This window comes from Canis lupus, chromosome 5, assembly GCF_011100685.1.
Source record: "Canis lupus familiaris isolate Mischka breed German Shepherd chromosome 5, alternate assembly UU_Cfam_GSD_1.0, whole genome shotgun sequence".
Lineage (NCBI taxonomy): Eukaryota > Metazoa > Chordata > Mammalia > Carnivora > Canidae > Canis > Canis lupus.
This window is the reverse complement of record NC_049226.1, coordinates 4,755,124-4,776,983: the sequence shown is the minus strand read 5'-3', so window position 1 is coordinate 4,776,983 and position 21,860 is coordinate 4,755,124. Positions and strand designations below refer to the sequence as shown.

The 21,860-nt window shown below is 45.0% G+C and overlaps 1 protein-coding gene across 4 annotated transcripts in view; it reads left to right on the top strand.

Annotated features, from left to right (window-relative positions):
• APLP2 (amyloid beta precursor like protein 2) overlaps positions 1-21,860 on the top strand; it is an 82,087-nt gene that overhangs the window by 39,755 nt on the left and 20,472 nt on the right. For 2 of the 4 annotated variants that reach the window (XM_038535632.1, XM_038535631.1), the window contains exons 2-7: positions 4,056-4,229; positions 5,256-5,379; positions 18,457-18,569; positions 19,312-19,508; positions 19,817-20,025; positions 21,053-21,220. In XM_038535632.1, the coding sequence (XP_038391560.1) occupies positions 4,056-4,229; positions 5,256-5,379; positions 18,457-18,569; positions 19,312-19,508; positions 19,817-20,025; positions 21,053-21,220 (985 nt within the window). The remainder of the gene's footprint in view (positions 1-4,055; positions 4,230-5,255; positions 5,380-18,456; positions 18,570-19,311; positions 19,509-19,816; positions 20,026-21,052; positions 21,221-21,860) is intronic. The other 2 variants (XM_038535634.1, XM_038535633.1) reach the window with 1 other exon arrangement.

Below are 21,860 nucleotides of genomic sequence, written 5' to 3'. Positions count from 1 at the left end.
ATTTTCAAAGGAAAGAAGTACAAACATCCCAGAACAAAACCGATCCTATTATACCCTAGGTAAGGTCGGGATGTGTTTGATTAGTTGATTCCTAGACATGGTCCACAGAGGCTTTTTATATTTCAGATGATACCTTCTTGAGAGTCTCTTATGACCACAAGGATTAATCTTTCTGAACTCAAGAGTGAATCACTGCAGCATATTAGCTGTCTGGAAGGCTTCCAGTTACTCTCCCTTTTCTTGGTGGTAACTGATGCGAGGAGCTGCTGCTGCCTAGCTGCCTCTTCCTGTTGCTTTAACCTCTGGTATTTTAGATTCTCTTTAGGGAAGGCGATGCTGACCATCTCAGCACAAAGATCAAATGCACTCATCACTGATGTATTGACCTTAGTGGTTGACCCATAAACTGAACATTTATCCAGTTGGAACTCTTGTGGTCTTGTAGCCAACGACCATAATGAGTAACTTGTGCAACATGATCTTTGGTGCTGATAAGTGGCTGCCTGCACGCTTTCGCCCACTGCACGGCTGTGGCTTGGGTGAGCTCACATAACTGACACTAGTTCCTACCTGAATTCATGTCTGGAATTTGAGCGGTTAATGTCCCGTCCGTCCCGTCCCCCCCCCCCCCCCCGGACTTTTACTGTACCCGGCATCCTATTTATTTAATAGCTGCTTTTAATGTCGAGCTATACAAGGCCAGGGGCTCCTCGCTGACCGTGTCAGTGGGGCGTTCGACTCTTGATCTCGGGGTTATGGGCTCAAGCTCCACGTTGGGGGTAGAGATTACCTAAAAATAAAATCTTAAGGGGGCCACTGGGTGGCTCAATAGGTTGAGCCTCGGACTCTTGATTGCAGCTCAGGTCATGATCTCAGGGTCATTGGCTCAAGCCCTGAGTCAGACCCTGCACTGGGCATGGAGGCTGCTTGGGATTCTCTCTCTCCCTCTGCCTCTCCCCCACCCCCTGTGTAAACAAACAAACAAACAAACATCTTAAGAATAAAATCTACAAAGCCATAAAGAGGATTTAGGAATTAATTGCTTTACATCTTTTAGATTTAACTGTGGTGGTTCAATTACAGAAGGTTTAGGAAACCCTTTCCTTTTGACCTATTGATTGAGCTTTCTTTTTTTTTTTTTTTTTTAATTTTTATTTATTTGTGATAGTCAGAGAGAGAATGAGGCAGAGACACAGGCAGAGGGAGAAGCAGGCTCCATGCACCGGGAGCCCGACGTGGGATTCGATCCCGGGTCTCCAGGATCGCGCCCTGGGCCAAAGGCAGGCGCCAAACCGCTGCGCCACCCAGGGATCCCTGATTGAGCTTTCTTATATATTTTTTATATCTTTCTTAATTTTCTTTATTTCTATCTGGGCTTTTGAAGTAGGAAGGAAAGAACTTTAGGGAAACACTGGTTTCAATAGACAAAATTGTCCCTGGGTTTCCTTTGCCTTCGTCTCGATATTAACCCATTTTCCTCCATGTCATACCTGAACGCTAGCCCATCCTTAACATGTGGCTTTTTCAAAAGAAGAATGGCCAGCAGAAGAGACGTTTTGGTCCACATGTTGAACTCAATGTGAATATTAAGCACATCTGTCTTGGGCATCCTTACACCTTTTAATGATTGCTTTGAATTAAATACCATTAGAGTATTGCCTATAAATAAATGTGTGTACTTATCCTTCAATATTCTTTCTTTTCTTTTCTTTCTTTCTTTTTTTTTTTTTTGAAGATTTTATTTTTAAGTAATCTCCACATCTAACATGAGGCCTGAATTTACAACCTGGAGATCGAGTCACAGGCTCCACTGAGCCAGCCAGGCACCCCTGTTCTTTTTCTCATCAGCCTGTAGCTTTGTACGCAGTTATATGGAAGACATAGGATCTGCCTTCTGCTTTAGTAAATGATTAATCATCACAGTAGGGCTGCAATCAATTCTAGTTAATAAAGTTGCTAATTGTTCTCTTTGTTGGATTTAATTGAGGTGTTTTTTCAACCCTGATTGATCTTGGCAATATTTTCATCCCAAATTAGCTTTCTCCCAGCTATCCAACAAGTGTCTGTGTTTCCTTCTCTTGTAGTGGTAGGAAGCAGGCTTATTTTAATAAGCTCCTGAGCAAAATAGGTGGACGATGGCAAATTTTTCCTGGAGAAAGGTCATAATGCCTTTCAAAATCAAATGTAGTCTCCTGATTGGAAGGACCATTAATATCTTTGTCGTCCATCAGCACAAGTAAATGAGAGTTGCTTAGAAAGCACATAATTTCCATATATTACAGAAGTCAAAGCTACCCTTTCTGTTAATAGGAAAGCCATTTTATATTAATTGCTCTTTTAAAAAAGAGCACTATGATAGACCATACAATCTTTAACCCTATCCGCCAAGTTTTAACATTAAAAAACTTCAGTTTTTATTTTGAAAGAACTTTTACATTAGAGGAAACCACAAAACTCCACTGTGGATGCATCCATCAATATTGGCCTATTTCTAGGTGCTGGGATGCCTGTGTTTTTTCTGGAACATGAGACTTTGTAGGAGCCTTACCTGTCACGATGCCTAAATGTTTTTTGTCACCTGTAATTTGTGATCTGTTAGTGGCTATGATCTTTTCACAAAGAAGAGGATACCAGCCAGAGAAAGACAGTGGAACCATTATGTTTATCTGATACAAGATAAAATTGTTCATGAAATCCCTTTTAGTGTCCCATTTCCGTGAATGATGCATCCCTCGTTGAGTAATGCAAGCCATGCTTGACATCTGCTTCTGCGCCCCTTAGTTAATCTGTCGCCAACGCTCACCAGTTGTACTGTCCAGTCTCTTGCATCTGTTTCTCCGCTGTACTGCCTTTGTCTCAGGTGCCACCCTCCCTCGCTCCCCTTCTCTCCATCTCCCTGAGTCCATGGCACCAGCTTCCTGAGCCATCCCCGGCATACACTTGTTCCCTTGCAGTCTCTTTGCCATCGTGCAACCAGAAAATATCACAGGTGCATTTTGAAAATACTAACTTTGTGCTTAAAACCTCTTAGCACCTCAGTGACAAAGTCCTTTCTTGGCCCGCACGGTTGTCTAGACTTGCACCTCCCTGCCTCTCACCCTTCTGCCGCTGCTGTCTGCCTCTCTGTGTATGTTTCCTCCACGTGGGAGCTCCACGTCAGGAAGCTTCGCTGACCACCTCCGTATCCCAGTCTAGGTTAAATTCCCTTCCTATATGCTGCTTCAGCACTGGGTTCTTTTCCTTTTTTTTTTTTTTTTTTTTTTACATGATACATGTTTGATACAATACATGTATTGATACATGTAGCTCAACATGTATCTATTTATTTTTTTAATTTTTTAAAATTTATTTATTTATGATAGTCACAGAGAGAGAGAGAGGCAGAGACATAGGCAGAGGGAGAAGCAGGCCCCATGCACCGGGAGCCCGATGTGGGATTCGATCCCGGGTCTCCAGGATCACGCCCTGGGCCAAAGGCAGGTGCCAAACCGCTGCGCCACCCAGGGATCCCTGGGTTCTTTTCCTTTGTGGGATATCTAGGAATGTGATCACACCTGATGTGCGAGTATGGAGTCCGGCAGTAGGCCGAAAGCCCCACGAGAGCAGGGACCATGACTTTTTGTTCACTCTGTGTCATAGGCATTTAGCACATTACTTTGCAAAATAGTAGCTGCTCAACAAGATTTTGTTGTGCGAGTGAATTACTAGCACTTTTGCCGTTCTGTACTTCTGTGGTTTAATATATGAAGGACCGGGAAGTAGATACACTCGTAGTAGAGCAGACCACAGTTGGATTATAGGTTCCCAAGTCAGAAGTATCCAGGTGGGGAGTGGGGGGTAGATTTTTTCCATTGACCTTTCGCTTTGATCATGTAAGTCCAACGCTCATTGTTTTTTCTGGCCTAACTCCTGGGAAAAGGATTTGTTTATGAAGATAAAGATAAAACTAATAAACAAGTTTTAAGAGATCAGTTCTACTGTCACAACCAGTAGATGACTGTGCCTTTGTGCCAGCCTTTTGGGAGTAAACCTGGATTTTTTTCCCCCTTTGGTAGGCTCTCGCGGCCAATGCTGGAACAGGATTTGCTGTCGCCGAGCCTCAAATTGCAGTATTTTGTGGGAAGTTAAATATGCATGTGAACATTCAGACTGGGAAATGGGAACCAGACCCAACAGGCACTAAGAAATGCTTCGGAACAAAAGAAGAAGTTCTTCAGTACTGTCAGGAGGTAAGACTGTTGCTGGAACATGAAAACGACTTTTTCCTGGGTCAAGCTTAAACCTCTTTATTTTATGTTATTTATTAAGATTTTATTTATTTATTCATGAGAGATGCAGAGAGAGGGGCAGAGACACAGGCAGAGGGAAAAGCAGGCTCCCTGTGAGGAGCCCTATGTAGGACTCGATCTCTGGATCCTGGAATCTTGACTTGAGCTGAAGGCAGACGCTCAGTCACTGAGCCACCCAGGCATCCCAGGCTTGAACCTCTTCACCTTAGAAGCCCAAGTTGCTAATGATGGAGCACCGGGCCTTTTATGTCTCAATATATATGACATGGCTGAGACTTGTCAGAGGTTTTGGCCATCCGCACAGAAGCTCGGCAGGTACCATACGAGTCAAGCCTGCTTCTCTTGACTTCCCACTTACTATGGGAGGATATAAAGCCAAACCTGTCAGGTGGACACTTGCACTTTCCACTTGCTGCTAGAAAGCCACCTGTATTATAAATGATTGTCTCAGGTCTGATTCTGCTTACCTTTGGAGTCAGAACTTGACCGAGAAAGGGATATGAGATGTTTTAACTTCTCACCAAGATTAGCATCGAAGGCCAGGGTTAGAGTTTTATTCTCTAATTTCATCAGCAGATGTTTCCATGGACTTGCCTTTTAATATCTTTTTCTTCTCAGCTATTTACATGCACCCTGCAAGTGGACTTGTACCTAATAGATTTATTGTGGACTCGAGAGCCTGCTACTTTTGTATATCCTTAAGTAAAGATTCCGATTCTTTTTTGTTTGTTTTAAGAGAATGCATTAGAAGTGGTCAGAAATCTCCCAGACAAAAGAGAACTAATAGTTACAATATCTTTTTACTTGATGACTTCAGTTAGAACCAGGAGTAGCAGAGTGAAGTTTAGATTTATGGAGGATAATGATGACGCTGAGGAAGCAGACACCCATCCTTACTTGGAAATGAACATCCATTTATTATGGATAAAGTCAGTTTATTGTGAGCGCGTTTTCTTTTCTTTGCAGATGTATCCAGAGCTACAGATCACAAATGTGATGGAAGCAAATGAGCCAGTCAGTGTTGACAATTGGTGCCGGAGGGACAAAAAGCAGTGCAAGACTCACGTCGTGGTACCTTTTAAGTGTCTTGGTGAGTGACCTTTAGATATTCTTGGTGACTTTCCAGAAGTAGAGGTTGCTCATTTTCAAATAAATCTTCTTTTGCCCCATAGTGCAATGCCTCCCTTTGTTAAGAAGCTGAGGGCTACAAGAAGGTATTATGGGACTTCCTTTTGGAATATTCACCACTTTCTAGTGTCTGTGGTTTACTTGCCTTTGATGGTCATGACCTCTCCCATCGTGGGCATCCTCTGTGTTTTAAGGGTGAGCTTTTTTGCACGGCACAGAGTCAAAGTGCTACCCTCAGAGCAGTCCAACTTTGCGTCACATTGATGTTTGAAATTCCTGTTTCACGGCCATAGTAGTGCGTTATACTGAACAGCCCAAGGAATGGAGTCCCCCGTTCCTTTTACTTCATCCAAAGCATACTTTACAAGGTGCTGAAATCCTACACTGCTAGCCAGACCAGACTGGTAGTTTTCAGGAGGAGTGACTCATAGTGAGCTGCCTGTGCACTGTCAGGGAGGCCAGGCCAAGGCCCCGTGCTCCCTGCCATTCTGAAGGGCCCACAGCGGCCACAGGTGCTTCTGACCCTGTGGTCAGTGTTAGTAGAGCTAACCTGAGTAAAACTGAGTAAGAAATTTTTATTACCCAGAAAGAGTTGTTGCTTCCATTACTTACCTAGTCAATGTATTCATCCCAACCGCTCGTCACAGAGGTATCCAGATGCACTCATGCACCTGTAGCTATGCTGGGTGATTCAGGAGCAGATGTGGTCATTGAAGCGTAAAAGGTCAAAACAACTTATTTTTTTGATGATCCATGATGGGATTAACAGAGATATAGCATTAACATCGACATTCTGGGTAGTTGGTGGTATATTTAATTTTAGCCATTAATTTAACAGGTCCTACTTCCTCCCTTCGTTTAAAACCCTTCCTAAAATGGAATGTATGCCTTTCCTCATTCTCACATGTATCAAAATAACAGGAAGAGTCAGCACCTGAATAACAGTGTTTAAACCATGTAGCAATTACTGTTTTATTAAAGTATTCAGTGGGGGGAAAGCGAGACATTGCAGATGCTTACCACCACTCACTTTAAAGTGGAGCATCATGTGGTAGTCGTGTGAGACCTGGAGACCTTCCGTGTGGTGTGGTCTAAGGATGGTCTCCCATTCCATTTGGCTCTAAGAAATCTCTGGTATGAGGTTTCATACACTCTCCATAAAATTCTTTTTAAGATTTTATTTATTTAAGGAAGAGCATGAGAGAGTGAGCATGAGCAGGGGGAGGGACAGAGGGAAGGAGAGAGAGAGAAGCAGATGCCCCACCTAGCATTAAGCGCAACACAGGGCTCGATCCCAGGACCCCAAGACTACAACCCAAGCCGGAGGCAGACGCTTAACCGAGTGAGCCACCCAGGCGCCCCTCTATATAAAATTCTTGGATTAAAGAAACAAGAGTGTAATTTTGAATATTTGTAGACAGTGGGTAGACAGTACTTGCAGTCGTTTCTTCCCTTTACATTGTTACCCTGGAAGACTTTGCAGCCTGGTCTGGTCCCTCCTACATGTTCTTTGTCATGGCTCCACCCCTCACTCAGAACTCTGAGCTCGAGATCTGGGAGACCTTTATCTCCCCGACGCCCAGTCAGTTTTCAAGCCTGGTTTGTATGTCTTCAATAAGGCTTCTATCCACAGTTCCCAAACTGTGCACTGAGGCACCCCAGGGCATTGGTGCAAACTTGTGGCGGGAGGCCTTGTGGGATAGTTGGATTTTCAAAGGAAACATCTCTCAGACATCCCATGAACTGCTAGCTGGAGGTGTTCATGGTTTCAGCATCCTCTCAGCGACCTCCTATCTCCTGGACCTGAACATTAGTGGTTCCCGGGCTAAAGAGCCAGCATCACATAAAATAACTAGAGAAGGAGAAGGAAGGGTGACAGTGGTCAGTCAGTCGCACCCTTGGAGGCGTTGTGTGGTGCTCAGCACACACTAGCTTTTGGGTATTCTTTAGGGTAGGCCTGGAAGTGTTATGAAAATCTTACTGAGACACTCAAGGTGCTGTGACCCGAAAGTTGGGAACGTCTGGCTTATATCCCTTATTATATTCCTAATCCTGCTGCTCTGGGCGGCCGTTTGTCCTTTCCTGCCCAGACAGTGACAACAGCCTCCTTGTGTGCTTCTCCATTCTGTTGTCTAGTCTGTTGCCCTCGGGCCTCAAATGAGAATTGAATTGTTTTTCCCACACGTAGAAGCCCTTAGTAGCTCTTCTTCACCTAAAAAGTAGGTTTAATTAAGCTCCTTGCCTTAGGTCAAAAACTCCATACTGTGGCTCTCTTCATGGCCTTCCAGATGTCTGCCACCCCTGCTCTGTGTACCACCCCCTGTCAGCCTGGGCCTCTGTGGCTCCTGGCCACACACCCTCCCATTCTCATCTTTGGGATGCCTTTCCTCTACTTCCTTTGCTTGCTGAGTTCTCCTTTCAAAGCTTACTTCAGGGGCTGCCTGCTTTATTTTATTTAAATTTTATTTATTTTGTTTTTAAAGATTGATTTATTTGAGAGAGAGAAGCATGAACCAGCACGGGTGGAGTGGGGCGGTGGGGGGGGGGGGCAGAGGAAGGGAGAGCATCTCAAGGAGACTCCCCCCTCCATCCCCAACACAGAGCCCAGCAGGGGTGGGGGGCAGAGACTCATTCTCATGAACCCAAGATTATAGCCTGAGCCAAAATCGAGTCAGATTTCAACCAACTGAGCCACCCAGATGAGGGGCTGCCTCCTTTTTTTTTTTTTTTTTAGGGGCTGCCTCCTTTAAAGAAAACTTCTCCTCCTAGTTATATTTCCTATCCAGATATGTAGATTTCTGGAATACTCCCATTGTTGCCCTTGCACCTGTCACCCTGTACAATGATTATCTGTTTCTGTACCTTTCTCCAACTTTGCTGTAAACACTGTGAAACCAGGGCCCCTGTTTTATTCATTCATTCATTCATTCATTCATTTATTTATCTATTTATTTTTAAGGATTTATTTAATTTATTTATCTATTTATTTTTAAGGATTTATTTATTTATTTATTTATTTATTTATTTATTTATTTATTTATTTATTTATTTATTTATTTTTATTTATTTATTTATGATAGAGGCAGAGACACAGGCAGAGGGAGAAGCAGGCTCCATGCCGGGAGCCCGATGTGGGACTCGATCCCGGGACTCCAGGATCGCGCCCCGAGGGCCCCTGTTTTAGTCCTCTTGGACCTCTAGTACCATGACAGTGTCTGCAACACAGGATACACTTTTTAATGACAATTGTAAGACAAGACTGCATACTGTAGCTGGCACACGACAGAAATTTTATTCTACTGCTTTGTTTTCCCATATGTTACATGTACTTCGAATTTTTCTGTGTTGATAAAATGAAATAGTGAAATGATACTGTTAACTAAGTGCATAAAAAACTATTTGACGGGATCCCTGGGTGGCGCAGCGGTTTAGCGCCTGCCTTTGGCCCAGGGCGCAATCCTGGAGACCCGAGATCGAATCCCACGTTGGGCTCCCGGTGCATGGAACCTGCTTCTCCCTCTGCCTGTGTCTCTGCCTCTCTCTCTCTCTCTGTGACTATCATAAATAAATAAAAATTAAAAAAAAAAAAAAAACTATTTGACCATAAATTACTCAATACTTTCTTTGCATCGTGGTCACTGAATAAAGTATTATATGGTCTTTGATGTTCCTTAGTGGAAAGTGTTTTTTTGTGTTTACACCAGTATCCATTTGAACTACTTCTTAGCCAATAAGTAGAGCCATCCACTGTATCCTAAAACGCATACAGTTGCCTGCGGCTGAGCTAGGAAGGGACCAGTTCTAACTTGGCATCATTGAAGAAGTAGATTTTAATGTCTCTCTGCTGCCCCCAGCCCATCTCCCCTTAGAGCACCCAGGTAGAGCTGACGTTGGGTAGTAATTAGTACCACTCTCTTCCATGCTCTAGAAAGCATTTTGGTGGTAGTGCTTTAGAGTTATTCTTGCCTTTTAAGAATAAGAATATTTTAAAAATAATTTCAAGTTTATGGAATGGTTAGAAAAATTGTACAGAGTTCCCATATACTCTTTCTTCAGATTTTCCAACTGTTACCATTCGCTCCCCCCCAACACCCCCAACCCTTGCCATTGCTGTGTTTTTGTGTTTGAGTCATTTAAGTTGCTATCTTTTTATCCCGTAGGGCTTTAGTGTAGATTTTCTAGAAACAAAGACATTCTCCTATATAACCACATCATCAAAATCAAGAAATTAGCATTGATCCAATCTAATCTGCAGACATATTCATGTTTCACCTTTTTTCTATAATGTCAGGATTTAATTAAAGATCACGCATAGTATTTAGTCTCTCACCTGGTTTTTCATGACCCTGACATTTTTAGAGAGTAGGAATTGCTTTGTGAAAATGCCTTGCAGTTTGGGTTTGTCTTGTGATCCTTTTTTCTTTTTTAAAGTAGGCTCCATGCCCAACACAGGGCTAGAACTCCTGTCCCTGAGATCAAGAGTCGGACGCTGAACTGACTGAGCCATGCAGGGGGCCCTTAGGACTCCTTTGATATACGCCTTTTTGAGGAGGCTACCCATAGATGTGTTCTTGCTGCATAGAATTAGGAGTTGCAGATGTCGGTTTGCTTCATTACCCGTGGTAGCTTTTATTACTTGGCTGAGATGGTGTCTGCATTCACTTATTTCCTTCTGGGCTCATTGTCCAGATTTGTGAAAAAGATGATCCAGGCTGATGCTGTATTTTCCCAACTCTACATCAGGAGTCTGACATTTCTCCAGGAAGCCCTGGTTTCTGTCAGTGGAGAATGGTATTGAGAAACCAAGTCTGGGCATTGTGTGTACTTATTATACTAGGATGTTGCTTCTAGGCCTGCTCAGCAGACAGAGTTAAGAAATACATGTATATACACATATGCACATACACATAAATCTGTATTTCTGTAGCTACACGTGTATATTAGTGGCAGTAGCTCGTATTGGTGCCTCCAGTGCCATTATCCTCAGTATAACTATTGTTTGCTCAGTATCTCCTATAAATGATCAGTCTTTTTTTTTCTTTTTTCTTTTCTTTTTTTTTTTTTTTTTTTTTTTTTTTGAGAGAGTGCAAGTAAGTGAGGATGGGGAGGGCGAGAGACAGACAGAGAGAGAGAGGGAATCCTTAGGAGCAGGCTCCATGCCCAGTACAGAACCACAATCCTGAGATCATGACCTGAGCTGAAATCAAGAGTTGTACACTGAACCGACTGAGCCAGCCAGCCGCCCCAACCAGTCTCTGCTTTAAAACAAAAACAAAATTTGTTGACATAATTCATATTCTATATAATTCACCCATTTTGAAGGATATAGTTTAATAGTTTATAGTATATTCAGTGAGTTAGACAGCCACACACCGTTCTTTTAACATACAAACTGTCCTAAAAATGGATGCAGTAAAAAGAGTCCTGTATGTTGTATTCACCAGAAGTAACCACAGTAAGTCTTTTTGGACATACTAAGATGAATACCGCATGTTGGAATACAGTGATGGTAGAAATATGGTTAGCTGTAGCCCTAGGACTCTGTCACTAGCTAATGGGGTGCCTGGCTGGCTCAGGCAGTGGAGCACGCAACTCTTAATCTCGAGATTGTGAGTTTGATCCCCGTGTTGGGCATAGAGATTACATTAAAAAATAATAGAGATAATTAATGCCCAGCAAACCCAAAGCATAGGTTGGTAGGCAGGCCAGAAAGTGAGGAGGTGAGGAGATGGAAACTGGGGAAACCAGGACCTGTCTATATGGGTTGGGTCGCCTCTATTAATTGGTTTGGGTGTCCCAGGGTCCTTACCTGTGTCCTCAGGCATTAGTTTTATTTGTTGTCGTTTTTGCTAGGTTGAGGGGAGAGATTAGCCTGCTTAGAAAGCAGTTTGAGAATGAATTTAGGTTGCTAGTAGTGCTTGCATCAAGTCTGTGTCACACTGTGGACATCTGTGTTCATGTCACTCAGCTCTGCCCTCTTCTGATGCTTAGCTGCCCATCAATGTGACTTCTAACCTGCTGTTTCAGTTGTCTCTTCCTTCTCAAAATGACCTCATATCTTAGGTTACTGTGGATTGACTCCTATTTATCTCTAAAAGTTTATGCGGATGACAGATAGGTAGGTAGGTAGATAGGATGATCCAAGTAGGACAGAGTTGGTGATGTGTGAAGGAGCAAAACTGCTGGTATTTTGGGGGAAGGAGTTAGTCATCTCTGACATTTCTGTGCAGGCTGGCTCCTGGACTAAAAGAAGAGAGCTTTGTAAGCCTGTGACTGTTTTTGTTTTGGGTTATTTTTGGATGGCGATCTGGACAGACAGTGTTACTGTGATGTGAAGCCTACCAAAGACAGTTCTCATCTCAGAGGCTTTGGGATGGTGCCTTCAGCAGATGCGCCTCGCTGTCTCACTATCCACTGCAGGCATCTGTTTGCTGCTCATCGGCTACCTTTGAATTCATGACAGCCTGTCAGCAGTTCACCCTGTCCCCAGCGTGGACCCTTGAGTATTTCTGCTTGTGAGATTATCCTGAGTATGTAGCTTCAGAGCCCTGTTTGCCTCTGAGACATGTGCTCGAAACGGCTACTAGACCTCACAGAAATTTGCATTGGTGGTCAGGTCGATTCTCTTGGTGCTCTCATTATGGAAGGCTTTCTTCTCCCACCTGGTTACAGCTTCCAGAACCCCGTAACCGACATGGCTGGAGAGTACTTTTGCAGGAGGTTTTTAAAAAAATATCTGAGAGTGTTGTTGTAGAGGGCGGTCCCAAGTGGGTACAAACCCTTGTTATTTTTAAAAGGAATTTTAGCAACTCTGGAAAATCTCTCAAACCTGATGGCTGTCATGGCCCTGCTTAGAGGAAAGGGTATGACGAGAAAGAGAATCATAGGGACATGGACGTCATCGGTTTATTAGGTTTTGTTGAATTGCTATACTCACTGATCAGCTTCTTAAAGGGTGAAAACAATATAACCTTCTATGTGCAGTGACTTGGGAAATTGTGGCCATTATCTTTTACAGCCCAACCGATTAAATTGAGGATTGTTACAGACTTGGATAAAATTCTAAACTGAGACCAAGCCATTTTCAGTGTTCTTCTATAAAACAGAGTAATACTGGGGCAGCCCGGGGGCCTCAGCGGTTTAGCGCCGCCTTCAGCTGAGGGCCTGATCCCAGAGACCCAGGATCGAGTCCCATGTCAGGCCCCCTGCATGGAGCCTGCTTCTCCCTCTGCTTGTGTCCGCCCCCCACCCCCCGTCTCTCATGAATAAATAAAATCTAAAAAAAAAAAACACAGAGTAATACTAATCTGCTGAACCCCCCCCCCCCTTTTTTTTCTTAGAAGCTTCTGATAAATGTAGCAAATGCCAAAAAGTAACAGTGAAATGACAGAACCAATATTGGGATTGAAATGTGTTCCTCTTTAGTTTACTTGTTTAAAAAACTCGTTTTCTTTTCCCTCCCTCCCATCCTCCCTTCCTTCCTCTTTTTAAAAGATTTTATTTATTTATTTGAGAGGGAGCACAAGTGGAGGGGAGGGGCAGAGGGAGAAGCAGACTCCTCCCTGAGCAGGGAGCCTGATGCAGGACTCGATCCCCGGGATCACGACCTGAGCCAAAGGCAAACCCTCAACCACTGAGCCACCCAGGCGTCCTGCTTTTTTGTTCTTTTAAAGTTCATATTTGAACATCTATTCTGTACTACTCTTTGGAGATACATATCTTTGAATAAAAGACAAACTTGGCCTTAAGGAGTTAACCAACTGGTTGAAGGAGGAGGGTTGAGGATATAAGATGTGTTTCTTGCTTTGTTTACTTAATTTTTCTTTTTCTTTTTAAGTAGGCTCCATCCCCAGTGTGGAGCTCAACATAGGGCTTGAACTCACAAGCCTGAGATTGAGTTGAGCTCAAGAGTCCGATTCTTCTTCTTCATCTTCTTCTTCTTTTTTTTTTTTTTTTAGATTTCATTTCTTTATTCATGAGAAACAGAGAGAGTGTACAAGCAGGGGGAAAAGCAGGCTCCATGCAGAGAACCCCACGAGAGAAGGCAGATGCTCAACCACTGAGCCCCCCAGGCGTCTCAAGAGTCAGATTCTTCTTAACCCACTGAACCACATTGGCACCCCTAATTGTTTAATTATTTTTAAAATTATTTAATCACTATGGAAGTTTTTCCATGTTAAATATAGACACAAACCATATTTCCTGTGACCCCATGGTATTCCATGTATGTAGCTACCATCATTTAATCCCCTATCTATTGATGGGCATTTAGGTCGGTTCCAATTTTTGATATTAACACCACAATAAATATCTTTATTGGGATGCCTGGGTGGCTCAGCGGTTGAGTGTCTGCCTCCTGCTCAGGGTGTGATCCCAGGGTCCAAGCATTCAGTCCTGCATCGGGCTTCCTGCATGGAGCCTGCTTCTCCCTCTGCCTGTGTCTCTGCCTCTCTGTGTGTCTCTCATGAATAAATAAATAAAATCTTTAAAAATTTTTTAAAAAATTATCTTTATTTGCTTAATTATTTCCTTAGATTATGTTGTTAGAATGTTAGAATTACAATTGACTCAAAGAGTATTCTTTTTTTTCTTTTTTTTTTTAAGATTTTATTTATTTATTCATGATAGTCACAGAGAGAGAGAGAGAGGCAGAGACACATGCAGAGGGAGAAGCAGGCTCCATGCACCGGGGGCCCGACGTGGGATTCGATCCCGGGTCTCCAGGATCGCGCCCCGGGCCAAAGGCAGGCGCCAAACCGCTGCGCCACCCAGGGTTCCCTCTTTTTTTTTCTTTTACATTTTAGTTTCTTGTCAAATTGAGTGGTGTTTATAATTCTCTTCCGGTTTTCAGAGGTCAGATAGATTGATTCAGGCATGGAATAGCTAAGGATGGGTGGCACTTAATATTACAGTGTAGCATGGAGTTAATTTTTAAATCATTGGCACTTTAGAGGTTTTGGTTTTAAACTTCATTCTGACATACAGTATTTGAAGCATACTGAGAAGCTAACACAATATGCTGGCCGCTTGGTACTCATCATACTGATTCAAGTTCTTCAACATTTTGCCAGGTTTGCTTCATCTCCATCTTATTTTTTCATAGTTGTATTGAATATTCCAAAGCCTCATCCTTCCTTCCCTTTTCCTCCCTTCTTCTCTCTCTTGCTCTCAAGGTAACCAGTGCCAATCTTGATGGCATGTTATTCTCATGCATATTTTTTGGTTTTGAGGGGAAAGAACCAGAATTTTAGTGGCTTCATTTTTAAATAATTTTTAAATTTTAATTCCAGTGTAGTTAACATGCAGTCTTTTGTTAGTTTCAGGTGTATAATATTAGTGATTCAACAGTTCTCTACGTTACTCAGCACTGAGGACAACTGTACTCCTTCAACCCCATCCCCTGTTCCCCCACCCCACCTCTGCCTCATGCATGTTTTTATACTTGTGCTATATGCATATGTACCTATAAACCATTTCTTTTTCAGTTTGGAAGCTTACATGAATGGTATCATTCTGTAGTTGACCTTTTATTTTTATTTTTTAAAGATTTTTATTTATAGAGACACAGAGAGAGAGAGAGAGGCAGAGACACAGGCAGAGGGAGAAGCAGACTCCATACAGGGAGCCTGACGTGGGACTTGATGCCGGGTCTTCAGGATCACACCCCAGGCTGCAGGCTGCACTAAACCACTGAGCCACCAGGGTTGCCCTGTAGTTGACCTTTTACAACTTGATTTTGTTTTACATCATTTTGGGGGTATGACTAAAGTGTGATGTAAGTAGATTTCATTCAGTTTTAACCTGATATATAGTATTCCATTGTATTATTTTAAAACTCAGTTTCTTGTGTCGATAGATTATATATCTAGTAATAAAATTGCTGTTCTAAATTTTTTTCTGATGTCACAATTGTACATATAAAATCAAGGTTTTACAAATTACAGATTTCTGTATGATAACTGTAATTGTATATGTAGTTTCCTTTGTATGAAGCTGTCAGCTTAACACTTCAGCAACATTAGCATCAGTAATTAGAACTAGCACACTTATGTGCTGCTGAGTGCTTACAGTGTACCAGGTTCTGCTCTAAGCCTTTTTCTTTTTCTTTTTTTTTTTTTTTTTTTTTTTTTAAGATTTTATTTGAGAGAGAGAGAGTGTGCGTGAGGGATCACATGTAGGGGGAGGAACAGAGGGACAGGGAGAAGCAGACTCTTCGCTGAGCAGGGAGCCTGACACGGGGCTCAGTGGGGCTCGATGACCAAGATCACAACCTAAGCCAAAGGCAGACGTTTAACCAACTGAGCCAACCAGCTGCCCCTGCTCTAAGCTTTCTGTGTGTTCCAAATATTATGTCATTTAATTCTCACAACAAGATAAGGAAATCCAGGCACAGAAAGGTTAAACAAGCTGCCTAAGACCACTCCGCTTATAATGACAGTGCTAAAATTGAACCCTGGCGTTTAACCCTGTGCACACTGCCTTTTAATATACTCTTTTGATGGTTTTGTCATAAATATAAAAATTGCCCAGTCAATACAGGATAATCCCATTAAGACAATATGAGTTAGTGGTTGGATGTCCTAGTTCAAGTGATTTCTAACTTTGTTGAGTATCAGGATATTTTTTCCTAATAGAGGCAAATCCTCATTTACCGACAGGGATTTGGGGTTTGTTGAGCATTGATTGTGTCTAGTTGATTAAAAAAGTTTATGTATATGGTCTACCACGTTAGAGCCTTTAGGGCGTCGTACATCTAACTTACTACTTTGTTCCTGCGTTTAGTGTCAAATGGAGCTATTTGGCCCTCACATTCCCTTGTTCTGACAGTGGTGTACAGCATCATTACCGGGTGTGAGACTGTTTTGATGTGGGGAAGCTGTGTTTACAGTTCCAGCTTGTGATGTCAGAGCACATCTTCCCCCTTGAACAGGGCTCCTTCTGCTTGCACTTGGATCATGGAAGGGTTGACTTCTGTAGTGCCCAGAGACTGAGCAGTCCTGGAGGACCAGGCTGTGGTGATGAACCTTAGGAGGTGGGTCTGAGTGGACTTTCCACTAGTTCACAGCCCTGAGACCTTTCTCAGATTGGAGGACTTTCCTTTTGCACTTCATTTCTAAAGAAAGAAAGAAAGAAAAGGACACCTCAGAGGTGAGCCTGCCTGCTTCCTTTCTCCTGCCCCTACTTACTGCATCTCTTCCTGAGCTGAGCACATATGTCTCTCCCTCTTTGTTTTCCTCTGCTGAGCCCCTGTGTGGAGCTTATTGGTGATCATCAGAATCTCCTGGAATGTTTGTTCAGTGAACAGTACTGATGCTACCCTAGACCTGCTGAGTCAGAATCTCTGGGTGATGATCCAGTGATATATGAATATGTTTTTTTAAGTAATCTCTATACGCAATGTGAGCCTTGAACTCAGGACCCCGAAATCATGCTCTACTGGCGGAGCCAGCCAGGCCACCCCATTGATAGGTGAGTTTTTAGCTTTTTCTTACGGAAGTTACAAACATGTCCAAACACAGAGAGAACTAGTACCATTAACCCTTATGTACCCGTGGTCCAGTATGTATCCATCATCAGTTTGCGAGCTGCTCTTACATTGTCTGTGGACCCACCCCCACCTTTCCCTGAGTGTTTGGAAACGTATCACAGACAGTATTTTTTTTTTCCTATAAATACTTCAGTGTGTATTTCTAAAAGAGCACATTCTATTTTTTAAACAGCTATGTGCATTTTTCTCCCAGCTTTGTATGTTTAAAAAGAGAACTTTAAAAGAGACCTAGAGAACACAAATGTGACAGCAAATACCTCTCTGCCCTTTCCCGAGGTTCTCTGGATTTGCCTTCTTTATCTCATTCTGTGGCTGTGTCTTATTTGCCTTTTGTTGTTGTGATTATACCCTTTGAAAGTAAGTTAGGACGTCATGACAGTTCACTTCTAAATATTCGGCTTATTTCTCTTAGGATCAGGGATGTTCTCCTATGTAACTATGGTAGTCACACTTCAGACACTTTTTCTCTAAATGTCCACAGAATGTCCTTCCTAGCTTTCCTTTAAAAAGTATCAAACATTATATTTGGTCCACAGTAATTCCCCAGTTCCGTCTTTTTAAAAAAATCTTTCATGACTTGTTATTTTTTCTTTAGTTTAGGCCACTTGTTTAAATATATCCCTGAATTTGAATTTGTCTTATTGTTTTATCACGATTAGATTCAAATGACATATTTTTGGCGGAAAGACCGTGTAGTGATATTTTCTTCTTAGCACATCACATATGGCAGCTTGTCATTACTGGTGATGTTAGGCTGGTCACCTGGTTAAAGTAGTGTCTGCCAGAGTTTTTCATCCCAGAGGCACCCATTCTCTTCCATCGAGGAGTCTTACCTGAATCACTTATAATGGTGCTGCGTTTTTAGGTACACAGAGGGCCAAAGTAAGATTCACCCATACGTTAGAAGAACATCCTTACGTTCTTGGCATTTTGTATTAGGACTAACATGGGCTGGGGTGCCTGGGTGGCAAAGTCGGTTAAGCATCGGACTCTTGGTTTTGGCTCAGGTCATGATCTCGAGGCTGTGTTCAGTGCAGAGTCTGCATGAAATTCTCTCTCCCTCTGCCCCTCATCCCATCCTCTCTAAAATAAGTAAATAAGTTAAAAAATATGGGCAGAAATAGGGAAGTAGGAGGCTAGGAATATGAATTCCTGTGAACTCAGAGGCAGTCGGGAGTATCTGTGTGTGTTTGACATCATGGAATGGAAGGCGTCTCTATTCGTGTGTTGTGATAGCCACACAGACTGTAAGGATTGGAGTCTGGGGAGAGTGAGCAGAGTCCCAGGCATCAGGACTGTAAGGGAATGTCAAGCTGTTGTGGCCCTTTGCCTGGAGCCGTAACGTCCCATTGACCTTGGAAGAGGACGGAGGCACATCAGCTTATGTGTATCTGAGCTTGCTCCTGTTTACACCTGACTGTATAATCTTCAGGATCTTACCACCTCCAACCACCATCAGATTTGCTTGTAACAAAGCTTTCTCCTTTCCAGTGGGTGAATTCGTAAGTGATGTTCTACTAGTTCCAGAAAAGTGCCAGTTTTCCCACAAAGAGCAGATGGAAGTGTGCGAGAACCACCAGCACTGGCACACTGTGGTCAAAGAGGTAAAAGAACAGATCGTGTATTGTTTTCCCTTTAAAAGACAAAGTAGCATTTTCTTTGAAACTTCCTGATTTCAACTTGATTTAATTTTCCCATTATCTTTTCAAAGTTTATGAGTACTTGTATCTTATAAATTAAAAATATTTGGGAGGGCATTTTTATAGGGAAATACAGTGTTGACAACCCAGCCCCTATAGTTAAGGATGTTGAAAAGGAAGAATGCTGTCCCTTGGGTTCCCAAGGAGGCTGTCCCAAACCCTAGCGCCTTAGAGCAGAAATAGCCAATTATAGAAAATCTGTGTCTTGATGAACATGCTGTTGGCATTAGATGCCATTTCATTCTTCTGGGAGGAGAAATAGCCTTTCTTACACTTGCCTTCTGTAGTTAAGCTGGATCTCCAGTCAGTTTCTTTGGTCAAATTCTGACATCACGCCCTTGCGGTGAGGAGTGTGAATTATCTCTGACCACCTTTAGCTAGCCAGCATTGATGACTACAACTCCTTTTTCCTTAATTGTTTTTCTAACTTTGGGCTTTCCTTTGTTTCTGACCCAACTGATGTTTCCTCATCACAAGTTAAGCAAAATTAGTGAATCTTAAAATTACAGCATGGCAGCTTGTTGACAGAAAATTTCTGTGTCCCTGAGAAGAAGGTATTACGTAGTGATGTAGATAGGCATTTCTTTTGGGGACGATTTGACCGCATTCGTCAACGTTCTGATGCGGACTCACGGGTTTCTTTTAGGCCTGCCTGGCTCAGGGAATGACCTTGTATCGCTACGGCATGCTGCTGCCCTGTGGGGTAGACCGGTTCCACGGCACTGAATATGTGTGCTGCCCCCAGACAAAGACTGTTGAATCTACTGTGTCAAAGGAGGAGGAGGAAGATGAAGATGAGGAGGAGGAGGAGGATGAAGAGGAAGACTACGATATTTACAAAAGGTAAACCTCAGAGAAGACGAACCTGAAATGGTTCTGCTGTTGGCCGTGGCCTGCCAGTCCCTCCCTCCGGGCGCGGTGGGCTTCCCCCGAGGCTGCGGGAATGGGGCCAGCTGGCATTTCCTTCTGGCCACAGCTGGTGGCAAGACTGCCGGTGGCTCTCGGCTCTCTGGCCTGTGGCCGCAGAGCTCACCGTGAGTTGAGCTGGTTTCCTGTCTCTGTTTTTGCGTTTCAGAATAGGGAAGAGAATCATTGTTGTGCGCTGCACATAGGAATCCGTATTAACCTCCCTTTTCTGCTGTGACCTCTAGTGAATTTCCTACCGAAGCGGATTTGGAGGACTTCACAGAGGCAGCTGTGGACGAGGACGACGAGGACGAGGAGGAAGGGGAGGAAGTGGTGGAAGACCGTGATTACTACTACGACACCTTTAAAGGAGACGACTACAATGACGAGAACCCAACTGAGCCCAGCAGCGACGGGACGATTTCAGAAAAGGAAATTACTCACGACGTTAAAGGTAACCCGACATAAAGCCGTGGCGTTAGAATCTGTTTGGTGGTGTTTGCTTACAATTTTGGATTTCCCAGGTAAGTCCCAGGAGAGCTGGCGCTCCTGGGCGCCGACGTGAGGGCGGCCTGCAGCACGCTGGTCGTGCCCTATTCACGCTGGCGGCCAGGCTGGGGGTCCCGAGCTGGCCCACTCAGGAGGGACCCAGAGTGAATCAGAAAGTCTCGTTTGCATTGTAAGGACTTGACTGGAGGACAGGGACCGGACCAGAGCATCAGGGAGAGAGCGTGGTGTGCGCGTGGGCAGGACGCTTCCACGTGCAGCCCGAGGGGTTCTGTCCCCGAGGGGAGCCCCCTCCTCAGTGCTTCTCAAGCCCTGACCTTCTAGAACGGAAGAGACTAGCTTGGTTCTTTTCCTGGGTGTGCTCCCATCTCTAGGCCGCCCTGTCTGTGCCCCGGGCGGGTGGCACGGAATGACCGCCGGCGAAGGAGCCGGGCCGGCCGCTTCTTCATTCTGCCAGTTCCTCAAAGAAGGGGAAGGACGGTGGTGAGCACGCTGGCCCGCTGCCAGGCAGCCTCCTGCTGGTGCGTCTCCGAAGCGTCGGAGACCTGAAGAATGATTTCGGGCTCCACGAGGCCAAACACTTGACGAGTCCAGACTTTACGATTCACCTCAGAAAACATAAAAAGTAAACATGTACACGCAGGCTTGCCAGGGGCCTGAGTGGCACTTCCTGGGGTCGCGGCCACTAAAACAGCCCTCGCGCCCACGCCGCGCTCCTTCGGCCCCTGGCAGCAGCCGGTGGGCGCGTTAGGCCCCCGCCCCCACCTCCGAGACGGGGATCGGGAGGCCCAGAACTCGACGTCGGGCTAGACGCCAGCGTGTGAGACACGCGTGTTGGCGGGCGGGCGGCAGCCGGGCTGTGTCGGCCTCCACTGAGGGGCTGCGTCCCCCCCCCCCCCCGCCCCCCCCCGTAGCCTCGCGAGGCCCGCGAAGCCACTGCCCATCCTGCTCACGCTCTGACCGTTTCCACACAGCTGTCTGCTCCCAGGAGGCGATGACGGGGCCCTGCCGGGCCGTGATGCCCCGGTGGTACTTCGACCTCTCCAAGGGGAAGTGCGTGCGCTTTATATATGGCGGCTGCGGAGGCAACAGGAACAATTTTGAGTCTGAGGACTATTGTATGGCTGTGTGTAAGACGATGAGTAAGTCCCGGCGCCGGCCCGCGTGGCAGCGCTGTCCTGTCGGCCGTGTCTCCCGGCGTCCCCGTGGCCGCGTCTGTGTGGTGCTCCCTGCCGACGCAGGTGTTTGCTGTCGTCTCCCTCTGTGCTTCCTAGATCTAGGCCTTGCTTTCCTGTGGGCCGTCGCCAGCCCGGCTCTGTGTCCCGTGCTCCCCGTGGGGCTGGTGGCGGCGGGGTCGCGGCGGCCGCCTCGCCCTCGGCTGTCCGTCCTTGCGGGGCGCACACGCTGCGCTCCCCGTCTCGTCTTCGAGCTGCCCTGTCCTTGTCCCCCCTGTCCTCGTCCCCTCCGGGGTCCGCAGGCGGGAACGCACTGCTCTAGGGAGCGGCCCGGCGGCTGCGGGGCGGTAGCTGGTGCTCCCCCCGTGTTTTGGCAACGCTGGACCGCGGAGCTTTAGGAAGTGAAGGAATTTTCGTCCACGTGTCCTTTGGTCCCAGAGGAAGTGCAGCGGTTCCACCGAGCGGGGTTCCCGCGGCCGCGGCAGGAGGGCTCGGCTTTCCCCACTGTCGTGCTAGTCCTTGGGCTCCGCGCTCATTCCCTGGCTCTGCTTCTGGATCTCGCCGGAGCAGCGAGCTCCTGCTCGCTCCTGGTCGCTGCTCTCAGGGG